General features: G+C 40.1%; 1 protein-coding gene across 2 annotated transcripts in view; it reads right to left on the bottom strand.

Annotated features, from left to right (window-relative positions):
• LOC124606086 (RAB11-binding protein RELCH homolog) overlaps nt 1-19,009 on the bottom strand; it is a 134,266-nt gene that overhangs the window by 46,936 nt on the left and 68,321 nt on the right. For both annotated transcript variants that reach the window (XM_047138051.1, XM_047138052.1), the window contains exons 12-17: nt 18,807-18,963; nt 18,579-18,702; nt 16,077-16,205; nt 15,595-15,890; nt 10,752-10,815; nt 2,831-2,969 (exon numbers count right to left, since the gene is read on the bottom strand). In XM_047138051.1, the coding sequence (XP_046994007.1) occupies nt 2,831-2,969; nt 10,752-10,815; nt 15,595-15,890; nt 16,077-16,205; nt 18,579-18,702; nt 18,807-18,963 (909 nt within the window). The remainder of the gene's footprint in view (nt 1-2,830; nt 2,970-10,751; nt 10,816-15,594; nt 15,891-16,076; nt 16,206-18,578; nt 18,703-18,806; nt 18,964-19,009) is intronic.

The raw sequence follows: 19,009 nt of genomic DNA, 5'->3' as shown, positions 1-19,009 counted from the left end.
ATGGGGTTACCTTGGCAAACTTTGTATGTGGTGTTGTCTGAAAGCTGACGCAGTCCCTCAGCCACATACTCCCGACGATCAAGTACCACGGTCGTGGAACACTTGTCCGCCGGAAGAATGACGATGGATCGGTCAGCCTTCAGATCACGGATAGCCTGGGCTTCAGCAGTGGTGATGTTGGGTGTAGGATTAAGGTTTTTTAAGAAGGATTGAGATGCAAGGCTGGAAGTCAGAAATTCCTGGAAGGTGCCTTGGTGCACAGCCAGCACATCTTGGCACAGTGTTACACCGTCCGGGTTATCTGGATACTTCCCACCAACACCAACCTATCCGAACTCCGGAGATGGAAACTTGCCCTGCAGTATATCCTCTCTTCTCGTCATCCGCCAGGCCTCACTCTCCGCTAATTTCAAGTTGCCGCCACTCATACCTCACCTGTCTTTCAACAACTTCTTTGCCTCTACACTTCTGCCTCGACTGACATCTCTGCCCAAACTCTTTGTCTTTAAAAATGTCTGCTTGTGTCTGTATGTGTGGATGGATATGTGCGTGTGTGCGAGTGTATACCTGTCCTTTTTTCCCCCCTAAGGTAAGCCTTTCCGCTCCCAGGATTGGAATGACTCCTTACCCTCTCCCTTAAAACCCACTTCCTTTCGTCTTCCCCTCTCCTTCCCTCTTTCCTGATGAGGCAACAGTTTGTTGCGAAAGCTTGAATTTTGTGTGTATGTTTGTGTTTGTTTGTGTGTCTATCGACCTGCCAGCGCTTTTGTTCGGTAAGTCACCTCATCTTTGTTTTTTTATATATATATATATATATATATATATATATATATATATATATATATATATATATATATATATATATATATCTCTCTCTCTGTGTGTGTGTGTGTGTGTGTGTGTGTGTGTGTGTGTGTGTGTGTGTGTATGTGTTTTCCTTTTCAGCCAATAGCTAAATATGTACAAGGGGCATTTGAAAAGTCCATGCAAAAATAAAAACTATTTTCAACATAGTCTCCTTTTAGACTTACACACTTCGTCCAATGCTGTTCTAATTTGTTGATCCCTTCCAAATAATAGAAATCGTTCAAGTCTGCAAAATAGCTACTAGTTGCTGGCAATCACCTCCTTGTTTGAATAAAATCTTTTGTCCCACCAGCCATTTCTTCAAATTGGGGAACAAATAGTAAAAATTTTTCTTTCAAAAATTCAGTCTTGATCACACCACGTATGCTTCAAGAACATAGGTGACCAGTTTCAGTCATATCACATGACCAACATCAGACCCATGGCAACCTTCGAAGATGGTAGGTGGAGCACTCTTCTCAGCTGCTCTGATGTCAACTGTGAATTTTTGAAAGAAAAATTTTTAAAATTTTTTATTACTGCTCCAAATAGTTTATTAGAACAAATAGTAGTCCGAGAGAGCCAAGTCTGGAGAATACGGGGGATATGAAACTAGTTGGAATCCTATTTCCATTAATTTTGCAACCATAACTGCTGATGTCTGTGCTGGTGCATTGTCATGGTGGAAAAGGACTTTTTTGCGGTCCAATCAATGGCGTTTTCCTTGCAGCTCAGTTTTCAAATGGACCAATAACGATGAATAATATGCACCCGTAATAGTTTTACCCTTTTCCAGATAGTCGATGAGGATTACCCCTTGCAAATCCCAAAAGACAGTAGCCATAACTGTCCGAAGGAATGGTCTTTGCCTTTTTTGGTGCAGATTCTCCCTTGGTAACCCACTGTTTTGATTGTTGTTTGGTCTCAGGAGTATAGTAATGTATCCATGTTTCATCTACAGTGATGAAACAACACTTAAAGTGTTGCGGATTCTTCCTGAACAACTGCAAACCATTCTTGCAACACTTCATAGGATTCCACTTTTGGTCAAGCGTGAGCTATCATTGAACTCATCTTGCAGATAGCTTTCTCATGTCCAAATGTTTATACAAAATATTATCTACCTGTTCATTCGAGATGCCCACAGAACTAGCAATCTCACGCTCCTTAACTCTTCTGTCATCCACCACCATATCATGGATTTTATCGATGTTTTCTGGAGTTGTAACCTCCACAGGGCATCCAGAATGTTCAGCATCACCTGTGCCCATATGGCCATTCCAAAAATTTTGAAACCACTTGTAAACTGTTCTAATCGAAGGTGCAGAGTCACTGTAATGTTTATCAAGCTTCTCTTTAGTCTCCTGAGGAGTTTTGCCTTTCATAAGGTAATATTTAATCACCACACGAAATTCTTTTTCGTCCATTTTTTGATAATCACTCTACTTCCTTGATTCACAAGAATGAGAAACACAAAGAAGTAGACCAATATGGCTCCAACTCGGTGGGTGTTCTTTCCAAAGATGCTACTCACTACACATGACCTCAAAACGTGCCAGTGGTGCCATCTCTCAGACTTTTCACAGACTTTTCAAACGCCCCTCGTAACTGTCTTTTCGTTGTGCCTCTCTGTAATGGAATTTGTCACCTTTATGGTGAGTATCAGTGTGTCTTTTTCCTTATATTATTCCAAACTGGAGCTTCCATTACTAAGTTTAAATTACCTTTTATGACCAACAATTATGTTCATCCCCCTTCAGAACTATGAGGTGACCCACACATGCCTCCTTGTTGTACTACATTAAAATAAAAGAAAGATGGAAACAGAAATATCACTACAAGGTAATATATGATACTTGAACACATTTAGAATATTATAGAAATTTTATCTTGCATGGAAAGCAGCTAAAGAAAATTTATCCCCTTCTAAATGCATCATCAAATCTACTACTTGACTGTATGTATTCTGAATATAACACTTTACCATCATCTCGAAATGCTGGTTCACATGCAGTAACAATGGAGCCCATTGTTTTTACAAGCTGTATCAGTGAACTGTGATTATCTCTTGTTCCTGCATCTGCCATTATACTCTGAAGCTGGAGATATACCTTGGCATGGATCTGGAAAAAAAGAAAAATATACAGTATATGTACATGTATTGTTACCATTCAAGAAAAAATGGTTAAAAAGCTCCCCACACCTGTGGCTTATGAATAAAAGATATCTTGTACAGCAAGTACAGGAAACAAGATGATGATTAAACAAAGAAGGACTGAAGATCACTATGAAGACTTCATCCACAGATAAAAATACTCTGATGAGCTGAGAGTAAATTTGACATAACATAATTGTCATATGCTCTGTGTACACTTAGTATTAGTATGTTTGCTTGTAAAAGTCCTGTGTCATATACTGATATTCAAGACATGCTCAACACATTATTTAAGTAATGACAAATGTAATGTGGTGGCTTATCTGTGAAGATGGTCCATGACTGAGACTGGTTAATACTTGGGGTTAAAATAAAAGCAGCTGATGGTCAAAAATGTGTTTTATACATTACTTGATGACTGCTAATAGCCACCTTCCAAAAATGTTTAAAACAAAATAAAAGTAAAATAGTGCAAATCACTAAGTCATACAACCAGTTGTTGAGTTATACTTGGGGCCATTGAAGACAATGCCTGGTGGTCAGGAAAAAAACAGTAAAAATGGTCTGGGTTTTGGTAAATCAGATAGGGCCTTTTCAACACTAATCTTTCAATGAGTATGAAATGGAAAATTTACAATCACCTTGTATTAGCAGTTTTGACTTGGCAGTGATCCATGGACTTCTCAAGCAAAAACTGTCTACAAACTTTGGGCTGCTTAGGATGCATTAGAGACACGTATGCTGGGAATTACTATGAGATATAGGAAAACAAACAAATGTAACGTATTGGAGTGAGGTAATGGTAACAAAAATTTAATGGAAGTGGGCAGGAAAGCACTCAGGTAAAGGGATAGTAGACAGAAATGCAACTACTTTGCTGTATTCCAAGAGATGAGAAAAGACAGAGTTGATAAACTATTGGAAAGGTGGTAAAAGCATGCAGGAAAGATGGGGTTACATATAGCTAAGGGCAGCAGGTTTCATAAAAATAAAGATGACACTTTAATTTAGTAGAGGATGTTAAAGGGCTGATGACTGCAACATTATTACTAGCACATACAATAATGTATGTCTAATATTCAACTTCTACATGTTTTAAGTAGATTAATATGATCAGAATAGGTATATATTGTTAATTCTTTTCTTTTGAAAATGCTTGGTGTAATGGTCTAAAGTATTTTAGCAATTCATTTTATATACATCTACACATTTATGAAAAGTGTAGTATTAATTTTTAAATGAAATGCATTTGTAATGTATGACTTATTCTATACGCCTGAGCAGTACTTCACTTCGAATACGTGCAACAAAGATTGAATCTCAGGATATCAGTTCTTGTGTAGATTAATTATACCATGTTTTTCTTTTTCTGATATATTCCTCATTCAGAATTATCTCCACACCATGCATCCATGAACACAATGTAATCCATTCTAATCTAATCGAACTTATAATCACAGAAGATTTTGAATTGCTTAAGTGTGACTGACAGTTCAAGATATTGCCTACACTTCTGCAGGAAAACTTTGCATTATCACCTTTTACTGTCTACATCTACATTTACATTAGGTTTTGTCTAGATCTGTATTGTGCAAGTCACATTTCTGCGTGATGCAGACTGTATTTGTCTGTTCCATTCCCAAATGGTGCATGGGATGAATAGCTATTGGTAAGCCTCCATAAGAGCTCCAATTTCTCTTATTTTCTGGTTATGGTCATTTCCTGAGATGCATGAGGGAAAAGGTAATATAACCCTTCCTGAAACGTTCTGAAATTTCAACAGTAAACCTCTCCAAGATACACAACAGCTTCCTCGAATTTGCCAACACAATTTATTGAGCACTAGTGCATACGCTTACTAAACAAACCTTTGATAAGGCATATCGCTCTTCATTAGATCTCTCTCTCTCTCTCTCTCTCTCTCTTTTCCAGTAATAAAATCTAATAAAAGTCCCGAAACAGCCAGAACACTAAAGAATTTGTCGCAAGACTAGGGTTGCAATTCCTTGTGACAGATAGAATGGCCACCAGACGGCATTAGTGTTGTTCATGTTTACTGTTGTTATCAGGCCTGGTAGATTACATTAGGGGCATGAACAGCTCAGATGTTGAGTGAACGGTGTGAAAGACAAGGAGATGCCATATACTCAAGTGGGATGGCAATTATCAGCACCAGATGTAGTTTGAAAGGAGTGTCATTGAGGGTATCAACTTGACTGGATAGTCAAATTGTGCAATATCTCGTTCAGTCATGACATGGCCCAATGTTGGAATGCATGGGAACGTGAAGGAAGGCATAGTCATCATCAAGGTTCTGATCAAAAACACCTGACCATCACAAGGGAGGATCACCATACAGTGCACAGAGCACATTGCAATCATGTCACATCCGCACCTGTCATCGGAAAATAACTAATGGACTCCCTGTAGCCTTCTGTGTAATTCTGCACCACTGCTTGGAGACTAGTAGCAGCTGAACTAGGGAATTACCATCCCATACATGCGCTGCTGTTAACACCACAACACAAATGGCTGTGTTTAGAGTGGTGCCATGTTCAGGATGCTAGGATTACTGAGAAACGGTGATGCATTTTGTTCGGTGACAAATCATGGCTCTGCACTACCCCAGATGACCATCATCAATGAGCATGGTGGCAACCTGGGGAAGGGTCTCCGGTGTTACTCTTGGTGTCAGTCTGGGGAGCCATCGGGTATGACTGCAGGTCATGGCTTGTAGAGACTGAGGGCACTCTGATGGCACAATGGTGTGTTACAGACAACCTGTTTACTCACAGATTCTCTCTCGTGCAACAGTATCATGCAGCTATTTTTCCACACATGACATGTGTTTCTATGAACTACCTGAGTGTTGTCGAAGTACTCTCGAGTTGTATTCAACATATGTGGGACAAAGTAACATTCTGACAAACTTTTTGCAACGTTGTGGAATTTTGAACAATAAATCTCTCCAAGAGCCCTAACACCTCTCTTGCATTTGTCAATGGGATTTATTGACTACCTCTGTTAAGCTCTCGGCTTACTAACAAACCCATGATAACACAAGCCTTTCTTCATTGTATCTTGTCTATCTCTTCTATTAATCAAACCTGATCAAGGTCCCTGGCTCACAAACAAATTGGCACCCTTCAACCCAAACTAAGCCTCCAGCTATGCTACAGACCACTCTGTCAACACAACCTATACTTAAAAAATATACACAAAAAATATTTTCAGTGTTCTGTGCTCTTTCTTTTTTCAAATTAAGATGTCTTGTGCCACAACATCATTACATTATGAAGTGAAGCTGACATCCAGCAAGTTCAGTTGATGCAATATCCCCTCCAGTGCCGTTGTAGTTGATTTTCTGTTCCACTGTCACTCAGCTTAATATCTGTAATTTCAGCATCTTAGTGAGACTTGAAAGGAAGGACCATGTCTTCTGCAGTAAAACAATTATGTGAGACCAAATTCAATATTTTGGCCTTTCGTCATAATCTATGTGGGCTCTAGGTGACTGAATAGATGGGTTCGATCCACTTCCTTACTCTACAGTAGACTAAAGCTTCTAATGAGTTTTGGTCAGATTGACTGACAAAATATCACTTTTGAATTCAATGAACTTTCTCACATTGTTCTCCTTATGCTCATTTTGGCTTCAGACAGTTTTTGTTGGTAAAATGTTGTTAATTCACTTACATCTGTGGAACAGCTCTCTTTGCTTTCATGTTAACTTCATAACACAATATAACAGGCTGTTCTGATACAACACTGAGCAATTGCATGTTGTATACTGTACCTGATAGATGGCCTTATTTTCTCACAAAGGCTACAGCCCAGCTGTCTGACTCCTCATGCATGATGAGTTTGCCCACGGACAGGCTTTCAAACTTGGACATCCTATAATAAAACTATGGCTGATCTTTACCAGCTGCTCATCACATACAAGTGTAATACACATCATACAGTGTTTTTGGTTTATCTATTTGTGCTTCACATCATCATTACCAGAGATAAATATCTGATGTTGACTGTTCAGATACTCTGCAATTTGTTTCCTGTCACTCTTTCTAAACAAAAATATTTTCTTATCTTTCTTAGCACTGTTTGTAACACCTGCAGCCACTGATACTATGACTGCCTTATGGTCTCTGATTTGCCCCTCTATGTTAACTCTTTCAAAAAGTTCATTTCTGTTACTTATAACTAGTTCTAAGATGTTGTCTTCATGTCAGTTCTTTAACAGCTCTAGACCTGCAATTTACTAAAAGCACATCAACATTTTCTCTTACTGATCTGTAATGAAGCCATAAAAGAGAAAAACTTTTCTACAACCTATGTAGATTCTTCCTTTGTTTAGCACATGTCTGACCTACTGAAGGAAGACATGCAGTTCTCCTCCTGATAACAGTGGTTGAGAAATATGTATACACGTTCATCACAGAATCATCACAGCTTCTGATTTATAACTACTTCACAGGTCCAACTAAAAGGCTCAAACTGAGGGCAGAATGGTGGAAACTGTGGACCCTACTTCACCCTGTCAACAAGGCTTGCTCTCTTCAATTAGTTCAACAAACCATCTACAGGAACCAAGGATGGCCACAGCACTCAGGCAACAAGCATCATTTGTACAGACACGAGTTGCAATTTTCGGCAGGTTGCACCCAGTGTGACACACAACAGCCTTCTTTCCCAACCTGTGTGACAATTTTCGGAGTGGCTCCATTAACCATCTAACACAGGAGCTCCCTATGACCAACGCATCTGCTCTCTGTGCTTGTCCGGACATCATAGTAAAAAGATGAGGCATCCCAGCACCTTGTACCTGTTGCTAAGGTGCAAGGGGGCAACCTTGTGGCCAGTCCCCATATTTGACTTCCACTCAGACAGGTACCCACACTATCTGCCCCTTATCCTCAAGTGATAAAGTGGTCAATGCTGTGTATCAGAAAATACAAAGCCATTGGAGTTTCCAGGGGATTTCAGTTGGATCAAAGATGATACAGCTTTTGACACTGGTGCTCTTCACCACAACAGCAGGCTGATGCATGTCAACCATGGTCAACAAAACTTTTTTTGGCTGTATCTGCCCAGAAATCAATCCACCTTAAGTCCACACCAAACAAGCACAGTACCTTTCAATTTTCTCCTACATAAATCAAACAATGGAAACTCCAGGTAGGAATATCAACAATGTAGTAAAAGAAAGATTGCTACTTACTGTAAAGAAGAAACGTCAGGTCGCAGACAGGCAAAATTAAAAGATACGCGGGTCTGAACGCTACATCACGTGGGATACAAGCAGCAATCTGGAGGGGGCGGAGAAGGGGAAGGGACAGCAATGTGTGGGTGGGGGGAGACATGAATACTGTCTGGTGGACTGTGCAGGGATGAGACTGGCAACACACACAGTGTAAGGATGTTGTGGGTCAGGGAGGCAAGAAAAAAAGGAGCAAAAAAGGAGAGGAGCAGGAGAATGTGGCATAGATGGTAGGACAAAGTGAATGGAAACTGTTGGGGGGAGAGTATGGGGACAGTATGTTACCATAGGTTGAGTCTGGAATAATTGAAGGAGCAGAGTATGTGTCGTAAGGATAACTCCCATCTATACAGTTCAGAAAAGCTGATGGTGAAGGGAAAGATCTAGATGGCTCAGGTAGTGAAGCAGCCACTGAAATCAAGTGTGTTATATTCAGCTGCATGTTGTGCTCTGCCCAACAACCTCCTGACGCTGCGCATGTTGCCAGTCTAGTCTCTGCACAGTCCACCACACAGTGCTCATCTCTGTACCCACTCATACACTGCTATCCCTTCCCATTCCCCACCCCCTCCAGATTGCTGGTTGCACATCCCAAGCCCATGTGATGCTGCATTCCGGTCTGAGATGCTGGAGTTGGTAGCGTGTGTGTGTGTGTGTGTGTGTGTGTGTGTGTGTGTGTGTGTGTGTGTGTGTGTGGTTTACCGATGAAGGCTGCAACCAAAAGAATTGTGCCTGTCTACAACTTGACACATCTTCTTTATGGTAAGTAGCATCTGTCTTTTTCCTACATTGTTCATACTCCTCCTACATAAAACTACATAAAATTACAAAAAAATGTACTAACCTAAGTAGTCGCCTCCTAATTGAGTAACAATAAGTAGACAACAGCAAGAGCTCCAAATATCGACTGGGATGTTTTAAGTGGCATAAACTTATAAAATGAAAACACACAAAATAAAAAACAAGAGAAATAAAATATAGCTCTGGTTCTTTTAGCCAGAACTGGAGGCATTATTACAAAAAAAAAAAAAAAAAAAAAAAAAAAAAAGTAAAGTGTGATCTTACACACACACACAAACACAAACGGAGGGGGGGGGGGGGGGGGGGGGGGGGGCGGCGAGAGAGTATATAATAATGTACACAACTGCCACTCAACACAGACAAATACACACTTTCACTTCTTTAAGGAAGAATGGTAAATCCTGTGTACAAAGTACATACTATGGATGTTGTTGCATGTGACTGCTCTCTCCTCCTAGCTCTACCGACTATTTTCGGTACAATGTAACTGGATGGATAAAAAGTCAACTCACCAAGCAGTAGCAGGAGACTGCACATATTAAGGTATTTAAATTTGCGAGCTTTCGGAGCCAGTGGCTCCTTCCTCCGACAGAAGGGTTGAAAGGGAAGGAAGAGAGGTGAAGGAAAATTATTGGTGAGGTTTAGGAAATGGGAAAGTTCAGAAAAGTCACCCAGAAACCCAGGTCAGGGGAGACTCACTGGATGGGATGAGAAGGAAAAACTGTTATTTTTGTTGACTATTTACAATGTTATGTAGAACATTAACAAAACTGAAAGTCAATAAGGGGACTATAGTGCTTAGGGTAGCAAGAAACTACTTTATGTCATCAGTACACATGATTTTAACTCTTGAAAAGTATACAAACATGTGTCCATTAGTCTTAAATCAAATTCTCTCTCTTCGCCTACAACTCCAGTGAAAAGTTCTTCTAGCATGTGTGGGTTTTGATGCAATTTTTTCTATAGTTATGCTCTTATTTCTACACTTGAAAATTGTTTTCCAATTTTCATTTATATTCCCTTTGGACTGGTGCAGTAACAAACAAAATTATATTGATAATTTATTAACACATTCACACTTCTCTGTGCCATACCACCCCCCCCCCCCCCCCCCCAATAAAAAATGAATACATCATCTTTAACATTGTATCAGGTTTTCTCCAAATGGTGATATTTTTACTGTGTTCACTTTCTGTAGGTTTTATTTCTAGGTGAGCTTTGGTAACAGTTTTATTTTGCTTACTGTGTATTAGCATTTTTAACGCACTCAGAAATTCTCATGCTGCTCTCTCCCTACCTACATGAAAATTCAATGGCAAGTCTTGTTTGCTTTGGTTACCTGGGATCCCGCAAATAATGCTGAGCATTAAGTAATGGTGACACTCAGGTGAACACTTAAGTACTCAGAGGTACAAACAGGTTATGGTCTATTTTAACAAATTTATTAACGTAAATTGGATTTCTACAGTGCCCACAAATATTTCTACGATAAACCAAAGAAGTTATGCTCAATTGAAATGTATCTTTTTTTAATACGTTTATCATCTGGCAACATACATCTGAATTACATATAAATGTGATAGCATGTGGTGCTGACTGCTTGGCCAGTTTTCTCTAAAGGGCTATGGAAGGGACTTCGGCTTTTAAGAACATAATACACTTTTATTACTGCTTATAGTACGGACTTACCTCCTTAATTGCTATACTGGTTATAACTTTTCCGCAAGCCGGAATAGTAGCAGTCCTGACTCCCCTAAAAATAGATTTACAGATGAATTACAATGAATTTTCTTGAATATGTTATAATCCACAAAAATTTGGTAGTACTATGATGTAACTGAACATGACATCTAGAAAGAAACACATTACAAGAAAGGAATCTGCTGACTTTTTTAAGGAGACCAAGTATTTCTTCAAAGAAGAGTTTCAATGTGGCTTGCAGCAAATCATAGTGACACTGTGGCATGGTAAACCAATTGTAAGCAGTTTAAAATGCATGCAAGAATCAAATTTGTCTCATGTTTAATTTTCAACAACAGTCCCTCTCTACCATAAAATAACAACGTGTTACAAGCATTAAAAGTACAATGCACATCTCATTTTTGAACAGTACAGCTCAGTACTACACTGGCAGCTGAACATCTAGCTAATGAAAGGTTAAACAAAGAATGTTGAGTCACACGTTATACTTTTCTTAATAATTCCTTTAACTTTCTTTTTGTTTAAATATTGAATGCTGACGAAGAAAAATTTGCTTGTTTTCGTACCCTACTTCATCATCTCACTCAGAAACATGTTGTCTGTGAGAGCTGCAGGGATGCGGTGGGGACAGGCCAGGGCTGCTAGGTGCAGCCTTGGGTGGCTTTCCTGGAGGGGGGAAGGAGGGGGGGAGGGGATAGAAGGAATGCGTAGTGCTGGAGTGGGAGTAGGAAAAGGGATAGGTAGGTGGATTACACAAGCTAATGAAAGGTGAGGCCCAGAGGTTATCAGAAGAAAGGATAGAAGCATTCAGAAAAGTTAGTGTTGATAGGAAGACTCCAGATGGCACAAGCTCTGAAGCCGTCACTGAAGTGAAGCACACTGTGTTGGGAAGCATTTTCAGTAAATGGGTGGTCAAGCCACCAGTTGGCCACAGTTTGGCAGTGACCACTCATGTGGACAGGCAGGACATTAGATATAATGCCACATAGAAAGCAGCACATTGGTTGCAGATTAGTTGGTAGATCACATGTCTGCTCTCACAGGTGGCCCTGTCTTTGATGGGGTAGAACAATGGTCGGCAAACTCATTTGGCAGAAAAGCCAACTATCAACAGCCCAAAGATTTAAATACCTTTAGAGGGACAATTCTTTAAAAAAAAATTAAGCTATGTGGGTAGTTAGATAATTTTTTACTTAATTAAGGCATTTATAAGCTGGCCTTTGCTAAAAACATCCTCAATATGAATACAGTACATTGGCTCAGGTCAACCCCTTTGAACTGTTGCATCAACACTCTTCTTATATACTTGTTTCGTCTCTCTCTCTCCTTTCCTTCATACTGTCTCTATGTCCAAACCATCTCAAAATAGCTTTTTAATAATCAACACTACATCTTCTTTCATTCCACAATGCTCCCTAACATTAACTTAATAAACTGTATTTATATTTGTAAGTCTTAGTTAAAACTGAGACGGGCTGAACAAAACCTATTATAGTACATAAAAACAGTATTCTATATTGATAGAAATTAAGTCATGACAATTACTGGGCTACCAAAAAGTAAGATGAACAATAATTTTGCATCTCTTTTGGGTAAATCACGTTCTCAGTAATAAGACAACTTCTCAGTTTACTCTTGAAAACTTTATGCTTGAAAGTGACAGTTCGCATGAGTAAAAGGAAAGAAGAGCAAACTATCTTTGTTTCAGAGCTCTTGCCTAAAGATAAAGACAAATCACCTAAGTATGTAAAAATGGAAATAAGAAATCCAGTCATATCTAGGAAAAATACTATATGTAACTGCACAAGCTTATATTTCTTTGTCATTTAGATCATCTGTTTCACGTACTTCCAACTGAGAATTAATATTAAATTTCTTTCAAACTGTTTGTTAGTTCATTAAAACATAAATTTCTTCTTCTTTCACCAAATTGAACGCTTTTTCCCACACATCATGAGAAACTGTTTCACACATTGCAATGGAATAGATACCCCAACTACTTCATTTTCTGATTAAAACTGTGTGCCCGACCAAGACTCCAACTCGGGACCTTTGCCTTTCGCGGGCAAGTGCTCTACCATCTGAGCTACTGAAGCACGACTCACGCCCGGTACTCACAGCTTTACTTCTGCCAGTATCTCGTCTCCTACCTTCCAAACTTTACAGAAGCTCTCCTGTGAACCATGCAGAACTAGCACTCCCGAAAGAAAGGATACTGCGGAGACATGCCTTAGCCACAGCCTGGGGGATGTTTCCAGAATGAGATTTTCACTCTGCAGCGGAGTGTGTGCTGATATGAAACTTCCTGGCAGATTAAAACTGTGCGCCCGACCAAGACTCGAACTCGGGACCTTTGCCTTTCGCGGGCAAGTGCTCTACCATCTGAGCTACCGAAGCACGACTCACGCCCGGTACTCACAGTCATGCTTCGGTAGCTCAGATGGTAGAGCACTTGCCCGCGAAAGGCAAAGGTCCCGAGTTCGAGTCTCGGTCGGGCACAAAGTTTTAATCTGCCAGGAAGTTTCATATCAGTGCACACTCTGCTGCAGAGTGCAAATCTCATTCAACTTCATTTTCTGTCATTTTTGCCACACTAAAAATCTCACATGCACAGTCCGTCCCCCTCCCTCCCCCCACTCCAATCGACTCACACTTTTGTAGATACTGTCACAAGCAGTCATCTACACCCCTGTTTAATGCCACTTTTTCAAAATAGACTCACTCAGCTCAAAAACCAACTGCTGTCTATGGACCATGAAGGTTAATTTGCACTGTCTATTTTGTGGAAGAGCCACACTCAAGGGATCAAAGAGCTGCCTGTGGCTCACAAGCCATGACTTGCCAACCACTGGGTTCGATGCCTGCGGAAGAACTGGAGTAAGTGGTAGTTGGACGATGTATGAGACAGGTCTTGCAGCTAGGTCTATTGCAGGGATATGAGCCACGCAAAGGACTGGGTGGTTACTGAGTCACAGGAAGAGTGCTCCTTTATGGCTGGAAAATGGGTATGTTGGAGGGAGGAGGTGACTGGAGAGACACACTCTATCCACATTCCTCCAGAACATCCATAGCTTCTGTCCCATTTGCTTCACCTGGTAATCCTCAACCCAATAAGCCACCCTCATTGATGATGAGCTCCACCTCACGAATGCTACTTCTGTACCATCAATGATACCTCCTCCTATTCCACATCAAGAACTCCCTCCCACACAGCTTAGCCACCTATCGTTGTTGCATCCATAGTGATGAGCAGTCCATCTCCAAACATGCAAAGGGTCTCACAGAGGCCTTCACAGACCAAAATTATCCTCCCTGTCGTGTCCCCAAACAGATCTCCCATGCCTTGTCTCTCCAGTCACCTAACACCTCCCACATAGCCACTTTCTGGGTAGAAAGGCGTACTCCTCTCCTGACATAGTAGCATCCAGGACCAGAACAAGGGAATCACATTCTCTACCAAAGTTTTGATTAACTTGCATTGTGCCCTGAAATAAGGAAAATCCTCCTCACCCCTTCCACAGCAATATTCCACCATCCACCGAATCTATGCAATATCCTTGTCCATGCCTACTTCATCGTTGCTCCCACCCCATTGCCTCAAGACCCATATCCCTCAAGAGATCTAGATGCAAGACCTGTTGCATACATCCTCACATTGCCATCTGCACCAGTCCTGTCACAGGCATCTTCTAATCCATCACAGGCAGAGCCACCTGCAAAAGCACCCAAGTGATCTACCAACTAAGCAGCAGATATGGTGTCGCTTACTTCATGGGCATCAAGACTAACAAGCTGTCTGTCTAGACGAATGACCATCGCCAAACTGTGGCCAAGAGATAGCTGGACCGCCCAGTTGCTGAACATGTCCAACATGATACACTTCACTTCAGTAACTGGTTCACACCCTCCACCAACACCAGCTTTTTTTGAAATGCACAGATGGTAACTCTCCCTACAACATACCCCTCATTCATGTATTCCCTTATCTCAACCTTCGGTGGTTCTTGTCCTTCACCTATCTATCCCCTTCCCCTGTTCCCACTCCAGCACTACTCACGCCTTCTATCCTGCCGATGCACTTACTCGTCTTTCCTCCTCCTCTCCTTCCCCTCATTCTCCTCCCCACTTCATCCCCTTTCCCAAGCACAGCATCCCGAGACTATACCTAGCGGCCCTATCCTACCTTCCTCACTGCCACAGGCAGCACAGCACCTTCCCCCATCCTTGCCTGTTATCTCCCCCCTCCCCTCCCTGCCCCATGCTGCCTCCTTACCCCCACAACCCAACACAGCAAATTACTGCTCACATCAGACGAAGTCACAGCCAGCCAAACCCCAGTGCCCAAGAGACAGTGGCCCTGTGTGTGTGTGTGTGTGTGTGTGTGTGTGTGTGTCTGTGTGTGTGTGTGAATGTGTATATGTTTTCTACTTCAGAAAAAGTTTTTCCATATTTAAGACTTGAAATAATTAATTCAGTCTTCAGCTCTGTTAACAAAATTTAAAGCAGAAAGATGAACACACATTTTTAAAATTACCTTGTGGTATCCATCACCAAATATTCAGTAACTGTGATACAGTTCACACATACGCTTTGTGAGATCAGTGGATTACTCTAGAGGCACTTTACATACTGTTTTATTATGCGGGTGCTCATGATGTAGGCAAAATATCAAATCAACAAAGTGGTAGAAAAGGCCTTTCAATCACAATGTACAAGATTTACAAGCCCTACATCACTATCTCACACTATAAAATTGTGGTGGCAATATTTTACAATAAATTAGCAAAACTTTTGTACAGAATTGCGAAGCAATGTCAGTCCACTGACTTACAAATCTTGGTCATTTCCCAGCGTCACAAGGGCTGGCACAACACGTGCAGCCACCAGCTTCTCGCCAATGGCTGGCACAGTTACTGCAAACAGTGCAGCAGCTGCACGTCTTACTGCAGCTCTAGGGTGTACAACTGCCTCCCATAGAGCTCCCAGAACATCATCACGGCAGTGACCCCCATCTCCACCGACACCCATGCATAGCAGATGCACACTCATTTCCAGACATGTTAAGGGAGCTCCACATGTTGGCAGGGCACATACAAACCGCTGCAGCACTTTTGCCAGATCTTCATCCTGAACATTTTTAACAGAATGAGATTGTAGATCATTCAACAGTGATGAGAGAGAACTCAGTTTATCTGAAACTATGAAATTCTCAATAGCATTTGATGATAATTTCTACACAATAGCTAAGAAAGCAGTGAAAACAATATAATACTGCATAGCATTCATTACAAAAGGAGTTTCAGAGTAACTTACCTTCAAAGGAGCTAATACTCCAACAATATAAACAGGTACAATTGCTAATGGTGGATACATATTTCCATTCCTAATATCGGTTAATGATACTTCTATATTCTGTACACGTTCAATGAAGCATGGTTTAACCTAAAATAATACAATTACAAACATTACTTTAAATTAATTCAAATTAACAAATTTTCTTGAAAGTTACAAAAAATAAATGCTGCTTGTCTGCAACAATGAATTTTTCAGGTCTCTTTTCATAACAAATGTCAATTTCCACATCAAAATCACTACACAATTGTATTTGTTTTGAGATTACAGTCCTGCTGAGTTTTTTAACTGACATGTTTGCCACTGATTATCTTATTCATTCCAATTTTCACAAGTGCAATTTCAACCTTTCATCACATCAGTGCACAATGCATGAATACCAATGATTATATGACAAATGTTGACATAATCTACAGAGGCTCACATCAATTTGAATCACTTTATTAATGTTGACAACAGTCGTCTTTTAACACTATACCACTTTAATAATGACCAAAGTTTGAAACTGCAGTTGTGGAAATTGTAATAAATAATACAGTCAATGGCAAACATGTCATTTAAAAAAATCATGTTATTCATCACCAACAGAAGAGTCTGCATTATTAATGTATAAGCAGTCTTCATGTCTTCCAAACTCCTGAGACCTAACAAAGGAGAAATACGATTCAAGAAAAGTTGCAGGAGCACACTATAAGGTGAATGGAGAAAGTAGGGGCAAAAATGTAGTATGATGAACAACACAGTTAATGGGACTTCTGTACTTGAAAAGCGTGACAAAAAAATTAACAGGCAGAGATGTATTCTTTGACTTGTCCTACATTACAGTACATATTTTGTACAGAATGTGACTTAACAGAACCAAATAAAACTACAACAAAATAAAATCTTGACTAAAGCTTTCTATACATCTGTAATTTGATAAAAGAATGTCGTTAATGGGACTGTATGTTGGTAAAAGGATGTGATTGAAGTTTACAGAGACTTCAGCCACCTATATGTTGTTTCTATCTAAACAAAAAATCAGACACTGGAAGTCCAGTATGGAATAACAACAATAATACGGAAAGGATAGTCAGGTCGTAGTGCCCAGAGACAGTGCGCATTGCGCCCCCCCCCCCCCCCCCCCCCCCCCACACAGTGTGTGTGTGTGTGTGTGTGTGTGTGTGTGTGTGTGTGTGTGTGTGTGTTGACCTGTTTCAAAATTCTTATAAGTATTATTAAGTTCTGGTATCATCATATAGCCACAGCCAATTTTATAGAACATACAATAATTTCACTATCTGTTCAAGCCATATGGTGTGACATATCATCACATCAGGCTTAAAAAAATAATTTCTCTCTCAGCAGAATTAATATGCTTCCTGGTAATCTTTACTCCCTTACAAGAGAAACTCTCCATCACACTGCAATCGAATTTAATGGCAAGATGGACCAGTGGGTAGCCCGTCAAAAAACTGAACACAGCTCAAGTATGAAAACAGGAAGAGAAAAAAAAAGCAAAGTAGAAACTGTGAACAGTCCAAGGACAAGAGGTGAAATGAAAAGCAGCCTGAAACAGAAACGGCATTGTAGTTAAGTGGTGACAGTGTTTGGCTGTGAAGCGGGCAAGCCATGTTCAAAACTCTCTTGCGCCATTTACTTTCATTTTATTTTTTCACAGCATTATGAATTGTCCATCTGGTCATTGAAATGTTTGCTCTCTTTCTGTAGTCTTGGCAGTTGTCATACTATACACTGGTTACAGAATATGAGTCATGTGGTAAGATGACGTTACTGTCGCATGTAAATGTGGTGCATATTGAGAGCAGGTGAGATACCACATAGATATCTCACAAAAAAAGAAAACAACAAATAAACAGGTGTGAACTATGTTACAACAAAGGAATTCAAGAGTCAAAGCTTCCAAAATGGAATGCAACTTCAAAAACACATGTTTTGACAGAGCACAGAGAAACCACGTGATTGTGAAACTATTGTGTTGATTTGTTGCGGCTTATGTGACAAGCTATCTTGTTTTCATCATTTCCTTGGGAGTGACCACATTCACATTCATACAAACACTTAAATCTGTGAGATGAGGAGGCTTGCTCTATATTGCAGTTCTTGTTCTTGGATCATTCAGTTCCTAATTTGCTTCTTCCAGTTTCCACGCTTAATGTGTGTTCAGGTTTTGACGGGCTCCCCATCGAGCCCTCTTACCATCAAATCTGAGGGGAGTTTCCCTTGTTAGTATCTGTAATCTAATTTGTTAGTGTGAATCCATCCTACAGCAGTATCTGTTTGCCAAATTATTTATGTATTCAGTATTACTTAAAGCCAAACAACAAACCAAAAGGTAGCAGATGCCATTAGAATCTTTTAAAAAAGAATATATTCAAGGCATTCATTTTTTACCTACATCTTCAAACAAATTCATATGAATTTTCTGAAAAATAAAGTATGTTATATACGCATTACACACACCTTCTGTCTTATAATAGAACTGCCAAATCCATTGCATAAATCTCTAAATAACTTCACAAAGCCAATGACAATATCATCCCTCATGGTTTCCATACCTTGGACAATATCTAAAACTTCTGGTATCCTACAAAAAGAGAAAGTACACTGTCACACAAAGTACAATCAAAATTAATAAACAACTACCCATAGCAAATTATATTAAACAATGTCTGATTAATTACAACTCACATCTGTGCAAAGATCCATTCTAGTTCTGGCCATTCTTCATACCATTCTTGGTCAACATATGCATCAAATGCTCCCAAAACCATTGGTATTTCATGCTTGCTATCTAGAAATGTTGTTGGGTTGGTTAAAGCATGCCCTGCCCTAAATGAACGAGACCCTGCAAAAGAAAAAAAAAAGCGAATCAAAAAAACTAAACAACAGTA

The sequence above is a fragment of the Schistocerca americana genome, chromosome 3 (genome assembly GCF_021461395.2).
Source record: "Schistocerca americana isolate TAMUIC-IGC-003095 chromosome 3, iqSchAmer2.1, whole genome shotgun sequence".
NCBI lineage: Eukaryota > Metazoa > Arthropoda > Insecta > Orthoptera > Acrididae > Schistocerca > Schistocerca americana.
This window is presented reverse-complemented; position numbering and strand designations above follow the sequence as displayed.